This window comes from Mus pahari, chromosome 17, assembly GCF_900095145.1.
Source record: "Mus pahari chromosome 17, PAHARI_EIJ_v1.1, whole genome shotgun sequence".
Taxonomy (NCBI): domain Eukaryota; kingdom Metazoa; phylum Chordata; class Mammalia; order Rodentia; family Muridae; genus Mus; species Mus pahari.
Window position 1 is genome coordinate 58,060,954 of NC_034606.1, and position 7,758 is coordinate 58,068,711.

General features: G+C 43.6%; 1 protein-coding gene across 8 annotated transcripts in view; it reads left to right on the forward strand.

Annotated features, from left to right (window-relative positions):
* Pphln1 (periphilin 1) overlaps window positions 1-7,758 on the forward strand; it is a 78,891-nt gene that overhangs the window by 7,277 nt on the left and 63,856 nt on the right. For all 8 annotated transcript variants that reach the window (XM_021216473.2, XM_021216472.2, XM_021216471.2 and 5 more), the window contains exon 2: window positions 5,316-5,407. In XM_021216473.2, coding sequence (XP_021072132.1) covers window positions 5,336-5,407 — 72 coding nt within the window. In that variant the 5' untranslated portion in view covers window positions 5,316-5,335. The remainder of the gene's footprint in view (window positions 1-5,315; window positions 5,408-7,758) is intronic.

Here is a 7,758-nt window from a genome sequence, read left to right on the forward strand (position 1 = left end):
AAAAAAAAAAAAAGAAAGAAAATTTCTGAACAATTCAAGGTGCCAACTCCTAGTATTTAGACTCTTTGGGAGTCATGTGAACCACTTGTTACTTGTTGATAAAACATACTTTTCCTCTGCTAAGGCAGAGGAGCAATGTAGGTGTTTAATCATTGTGTTTGTCCTGGGAGGATGTGGAGGAAGAAGGAAGGAGAGCCAACAGGACGTGGGGCTGTCTAGTAGTTCTGTAGTACAGTGTTTTAAAGGGCACAGAGAAAGACTAGCTTCCTTCTTTGGGAAAATATAAGGTTGGCATTTGGGCTGAGTCTTGAACATAAACTGAATGGTACAGAGATCCCCGGGGCGAGGCTGAGGTAAGGGGAGTGTAGAAGCTTATGTTCTCGTGCTTTGGTGAAGAGTAGAAGTTAAGGCGTGACTAGTGTTGGGTTTTAGTAGTTATTTCCGATCTGATTCTTTGGGTACCTGCCTATGGGCTTCACTGATGGAAACAGAGAAGACAGGGGTGAGACGAGTCTCTCTGAGGTGTGTAACAGGGGAGATTTGGTTGAATTATTGATCACATTCTTTGTGCAGATTGTTGACCGTAATGAACATTAGTGGTTCTACCTCCTGTTTCTAGAATAGTGATGTGGTATCTTTCTTAGGGTTACTATTGCAGTGATAAAATACTGCAAATGAGCCAAGGAGTGGTGGTGCCTTTAATCCCAGCACTTGGAAGGCAGAGGCAGGCAGATTTCTGAGTTCAAGGACAGCCTGGACTACATACAGAGTGAGTTCCAGGATAGCCAGGGCTACACAGAGAAACACTGCCCCCCCCCCCACAAAGAAACTTGCAAAATGACCAAAGCATTGGAGGTGGGGGTTAACTTGCCTTAACTTGCTCCTCCGAATCACTATCACTGATGGAAATCAGGATAGGAGCTCCAGCAGGGAGGACCTGGAGGGAGGAGCAGATGCAGAGACCACTGAGGAATGCTACTTCTTAGCTTGCAACCTATGACTTACTCAGCCTGCTTTCTTATTGGGCCCAGGAGCACTAGCCCAGGGATGGCCCCACCCACAACTTGCTAGGCTCTTCATGATTTTCTAATTTAAGATAATGCCCTGCAGGCTTACTCACAGCCTGATCTTATGAAGACATCAGCAGTAGTAACCCTAAATGTGATGGTAATGTGCATTGAATGTAAGTCACACCGTACTTGATGATTAGTACTGTGAAGAAACCAAGCCTGCAGGATATGTTTGAGTGACATTAAACTCCTGGTGAAAGCTGAGGGAGTCACTGAGATGTCTAGAGAGCATTCCAGAGAGGGAGCTTAAGTGGGACTTGGATCTTCATTGCCTCTAGTCAGCTGACAGAATATCTAGGCGAGAGTAAACCCTGAAAGAACTATGCAGGGAGAGGTGAGAAAGCTTGAAGGGGACTGGAAGCTGTCTAGATCATAATGCAGTTACTCAATTTCCTAAACTGTGGTACCAGCAATTTGGATAACATGGAAAGGATTGTATCATTTTGATTTTGCATTGAAAATCCTTGTGTCTGGTTGGACACAAGGTTGTTAACTGAGTTTGTTTTATCAGATTCCTGTAGCTTCCATTAACAATGCCAGTTCCCAGTCATAGCTCTCAGTGACTATACTCCTTATATCCTGGATTGATTATTGCGTAAGAGTTAGGTTATTACACTTTGGAATCATTATTGGCACACTTCTAAAGGAAGTTTTCACTTTTCACATTGAATTCTAATTCTGTTCTCTGTTGTGATACAGAGGGTTATTCTAGAGTACTTCTAAAAATTAAAATTTGTTTATTTGTGTGTGTATGTGTGTTATATGTATATGCATGGGCATGCAGAGGCTAGAGGAATGTGTTGTTCTCTTACCCTTCAGCCTGTCCCTTTCACATAGGTCTCCTACTGAGCCTGGAGGTCATTCAGTGATCTTCATGTCTGTCCCCTCAGATACTGGTGCTGCAGGTTGAGTCACAGTGGGCTGTTGTTGTCTTTTTTTTTTTTTTTTTAAAGATTTACTTATTTTTATGTATATGAGTACACTGTTGCTGTCTTTAAACACAGCAGAAGAGGGCATCAGATCCCATTACAGATGGTTGTGAGCCACCATGTGGTTGCTGGGATTTGAATTCAGGACCTATGGTAGAGCAAGTCAGGGCTCTTAACCCCTGAGACATCTCTCCAGCCACCCCCCTCCCTTAAACTATTTTATTGGGGTTTTATGTCTCTATGTTCCTCCCAGCCTTTATTCCACACTTAATCCCTTCCAAGCCCCAACACTAGATAGGAAAGGAAGTGGGTAGAGGGGAAGGAGCCATAGAACTCCTTAGGCTCCTTCCTGCTGATAATGGTTGTTGGGTTCCTTGGGTAAGTCCAATCTAGTTAGGCCATCTCCAACTTCTCTATTCTTTGCTCATGACCACTTGATAAGCTGTAACAACAGCAACCGGAGCATGGAGTGGGGCAGCAAGTGCTGCCTTCTTCAGAGCACTCTGGGTCTTTTGGGGTCCTGGCATTTATACCTGCTCCACAGTCCCCAGAATTAAATTATTTGCAGCTGACGAAAATCAGGCCCCTCCTAGGGCACTAGATAATCATAGTTAACAGCTGTGGACAATCCATACCTGGGACTAAAGCACAAATGTTCATATAACATAACTGGGGTTTGAAAGAACCCAAAACTCTCACCCCAGTGGGCATCCATGTGGGTGGCAGGGTTGAGTGAAGTGAGCTTTCAGCCACTGAGCCATCCCTTCCTAGGCCCTGGAGTACTTTGAGACTCCAGTAATGGGAGGGAATAGCTCAGTCACAAGGCAGTGTCATTGATTGGTTGTGGGATAGATTGATTTCTTAAACCCAAATAATGTCATAAGCAACACATGCTATGAATCAAAAGATTATGTGCTTAAGAATGCTTCTAAATGACTTTGAAAATTGCAGGGTACTATTTGCCTGCTTCTTTTTTTTTTTTTTTTTGCCTGCTTCTTTTTGTGATAATTTAATTCAAGATCCAGCTTGAACAAGGAATATGGCTGAGTTGCATGTATGAAATGGCAGTGTCAACTTGAACTTAAAAAAAAAGGCAACCTAAGCCCAGGCCCCAGCTTGGTTAGAGATCCCTAGTTCACAGCGCTTTGACTGATCTTACAGTGATTCTAATATCTGAGGTAACTTATCCTACAGACTGGATCAGGAACAACCTGGAACTATGGTCTCCATTCTGCAGGCTGGTAGTGTCACTTCCTGGAAGGTCTGTGCTGCACCTAAGAGCCCAGACTTTGTAGAGAACACTCTGCTAGCCTTTAGATTTCATGTGAAGTGCTAAGACTTCAGTACTTGCACACCTATTCCCACACCCTGCTTAGCTATGGTTACTGTTGCTGTGATGAAACATCATGACCAAAAGCAAGTTGGGGTGGAAAGGGTTTATTTGGCTTGCACTTCCACATTGTAGTCCATCACCAAAGTCCGTCAATGAAGAAAGTTGGGAACCTGGAGGCAGGAGCTGCTGCAGAGGCCATGGAGGGTGCTGCTGACTGGCTTGCTCCTCATGGATAGCTCAGCCTGCTTTCCTATAGAACCCAGAATCAACAAACAGCCTAGGGACATCCCCACCCACAATGGTCTGGGGCCTCCCACATTGATCACTAGGAAAATGCCCTACAAATGGATCCTATGGGGGCATTTTCTCAGTTGAAGTTCCCTGCTTCCAGATAATTCTGGCTTGTGTCAACTTGACATAAAGCTAGCCAACATGTACTCTCTTTCCCTTTTTGAGATAGTGTCTCTTGGTAATGTTGATCAGACTGTCTTTGAACTTTTGGGGTCAAGCAGTCCTCCCAGGTAGCCAAGACAAGCCCGTAACACAGGGGCCACTTAAGGTTTTTATCCTTGTCAGATTTTATCCTTTTTCATTACAGGTCCCCTTTCTCCTTCTCTTCCTCCTCCTCCTCCTCCTCCTCCTCCTTTCCCCCCCTTCTCTTCCTCTTCATTTTACATTGTCATGCTTAATTATTCATTTAGGGTCTCATATAGTCTAAGCTGTCCTGGAAACTTTTTTCCCTCTTTCTCCTTTGCCCTTCTCTTCTCTCCTCTCTCTTCTCTCTTCTCTTCTTCTCTCTTCTCTTCTCTCTCTTCTCTCTTCTCCCTTCTCCTCCCTTCCCCTCCCCTCCCCTCCCCTCCTCTCCTCTCTTCTTCTCTTTTTTCCTGTTTCGAGCTCTGACTGTCCTAGAACTCATCCTGTAGACCAGGCTGGCCTCAGACTCAAGAGAGCTTCCTGCCTCTGCCTCCTGAGTGCTGAGATTTAAGGCGTGTCACACCACCAACCAGCTCATCTTATTTTTTTTCCTGGTCCTGCTCCATCCATTTTTATTTCATATATGTGGGTACACTGTCACTGTCTTCACACATAACAGAAGACACCATTGGATGCCCATTACTGATGGTTGTGAGCCACATTGTGGTTGCTGCGAATTGAACTCAGAACCTCCAGAAGAGCAGTTGGTGTTCTTAACCACTGAGCCATCTCTCCAGCCCCTCATCAGATTTTTAAATATGCTATATTCAGAACATTTGTTGAATATTGTTTTATACTACTGTAACTCACCACTCAGGAGGGTTAGTTGTTTAAGACCAGAAAAACCAAACCAAAACCAGAGGGCTTGTGAGATGGCCTGGTCAGCAAAGCCACTTCTCCAAGACTGATGTCCTGAATTTGAACACTGGTACTCCATGACAGAACACTCTCCTACACTGTCCTCTGACTTTGACACACATACTGAGATATGGATATGCATGCAAGCCTGCCTACATGTGATGTACACATATACAAATACATCAGTACAGAATTTAAACAATAAGCAAAGTCAAACTGCAGCATTGTATGCTGGGATAGACCTTTAATCCTAGTACCCCTGAAGGCTGAGATGAGATTGCATTTCCAGGCCAGCTTTGGCTATATCACAGATTTCGGTCAACTTTGATTGGAGTAGGCATGTTGGCCCACTTTTCAGACTGTTCATCAAAGGCTATCTTTCCTGATTTAAAATGGGTTGACAATGAAGAATCTGTGGTTTATAGGATGTTGGGTGGGAAAGTTTTACTGAAGTTTTAAATATCATTTGAACTAGAAGGAAGCTAGGCCCTCCTGAGTGCAGGTGTACATGTTTATAAGTCTAGTTGAGGGACACATTGCTTTCCTCCCTCCTCGCTCGCTCACCTTCCTGGGTGTCTTGGCAGGCATTTGCTTCTTTATTGTCTCTTCCTTGCTGACAAAGAAAACCCAGAATTGTTTGTTTCTTTTTAGTGGCTTCCACAAGAGATGAAATGTGGTCTGAGGGACGCTATGACTACGACCGACTTCCGAGAGAACGCGTGCCTCCCCGGAGCCATCCCAGTGTAAGTCTCGGCTGTGTGGAGGAAAGCGCAGAGCTTGCTGTCGCTGCCTTCTCCAGCTTCTTCCAGGATCAGTTTACCAGCCTAGCTGGCAATACAGATCAAACCCAGCTTTCAAAAGCCAGAAAATGCACAGCAATTTATTTAAGTAAAATGCAAAATCTGTATTTTATACTTAAGTGTCTAGGAAAGGGATTTTGAATTGAATTTAGTTGGTAGAGGAAAATTTTTGTTAATATTATACCATGCAATAACAAAGAACTCTTGAACATCTGTTTCTCCTTGTGGCTGCCATTACTTTGTCACCTTAATGTTTACAAATTGAGCCTGACATGGTGTCACTTGGGAAGTCATTTCAGCACTTGGGAGGCAGGGGAGGGTGGGTCTCTGAATTCAAGGCAAGCCTGGTCTACATAGCAAGTTCTAGTCCATCCTATAGTAACAAAATTATATTAAAATGTAAAAGTTATGAATTAATATGACAGGCATTTTCCCAGAGCCTTTCTGGGGCAGAAGCTTGTGGAGATCCTAGTTAGCGCTTCTTGCTTGCCTATGCCTGGTCAGGCAGGCAGCGTACAGGTGAGAGGAATGCCCACAGCTCGAGGGACAGTTGGGGCTTCTGAGCCACTCTTAATGGTTTTGGTAACTTTATTTACTAACCCTGGAGCTTATCTAGTCCTGTATGTAGCAGAGGCTCAGTGTTTATTAAGGGACTGGATCTGCTCTCCCTGGAGCTGTACCTGGAGAACTACGGGAAGGTTTGGAGGTCAAGAAGCCCTTAATCTTCTGCACAGACTCATCTTGAACTCTGGGTGGAATGTTACGTGTATTTTTTTTTTTTTTTTTTTTTTAAATTTTTTTTTTGGTTTTTCGAGACAGGGTTTCTCTGTGTAGCCCTGTCTGTCCTGGAACTCACTTTGTAGACTCGAACTCAGAAATCCGCCTGCCTCTGCCTCCCAAGTGCTGGGATTAAAGGCGTGTGCCACCAACGCCCAGCTTGTGGATGTTTTGTCTACCACAAAAGGCATAAATATTTGTTTACCCATCAAGAATTTTTTTTATTTATAGTGTAAGGATTTGTGTGTGTGGTAGTAATAGTGAGGGTTGAATCCAGGGCTTTTCCCATGCTGGGCAAGTACTTGACCACCGATCCACCGACCACGTCCCCTTTGTTTCATTTCCTATTTTGAGACAAAGACTTACTAAGTTAAATTCCCCACCTTTATCTTAAACTCACCCTGAGTCCTATGCGGTCCTCCTGCCTCAGTCTTTCATGTAGCTTATAGGGCCGTGCGACCAGGCCTAGCTGGCAGTGTGTTACTTGATCCTATTCCCTCACTTGGATGAGCAGGGTCATCTTCAAGGTTGGCATTCAGTGGCCTGAATTATAGCTCATGTTGAGATTGATAGAAAATGATTTAAGGTAGAAAGGAAAAAACAAACGAGGAAGCCTGTTAAATTAGGAAGGGCCCACTCAGTACTTATCATAGGCCTTGCTTTCCAGGCTGTTTGAGAGACTATTTCTAATTATTATTTTAACTTGATAAATTATTTTATGATTTGCATAGGATTAGGGTTAAAAAATAATGCATGTTAAGTGTCATAGCTGTGGGATACTTTCCAAATATTTTTAAAAAAAGATTTATTTATTTTTATGTATATGAATAGATTATAGCTGTCTCTAGACACACCAGAAAAGAGCAACAGATTCCATTACAGATGGTTGTGAGCCAGCATGTGGTTGCTGGGAATTGAACTCAGCACCTCTGAAGAGCAGCCAGTGCTCTTAACCACTGATCCATCTCTCCAGCCCTCCAAAAATGTTTCCCACCAAGAATATATCTCTTGAATAGAAATTTTATTTTACCAGCTGGGCATTGATCTGAAAGATTTTGTGTGTGTGTGTGTGTGTGTTGTGTTTTAACTGAGTAGCTTAATTTATGGATGTGAAAAGCAGATTATAATGACTTAAGATTGTGAGATGCATGACTGATCCAGGCTGATATTGAAGAGTCTGACTTAGGATCATTGAGGTAATGTATGGTGAAATGACCTCATCAAGAAGAGAAATCTGAGAGGGGGAGTGGTATAACAGATGGAGGTGGGGACAGGGGATAACAGCTTGAGGCCTAAGGCCGTCACTTTTGGTAGAAGGATAGGTAGTTGGTGTTGGAGCACTAGAATGGCCACATAGTTGATGTTAGGTGTGTTGAGTGCTCACAGTGTTAGTCTGAGAATTAGAATTGAAGGGCTGAGGATGTAATGTAGTTAGTGCTTGCCTAACATTCCTGGTCCCCTGGTCGACTGGTCCCAGACACCTCAAAAAAAGAAAGGGGCAGGCGGTGGGGCAGGTT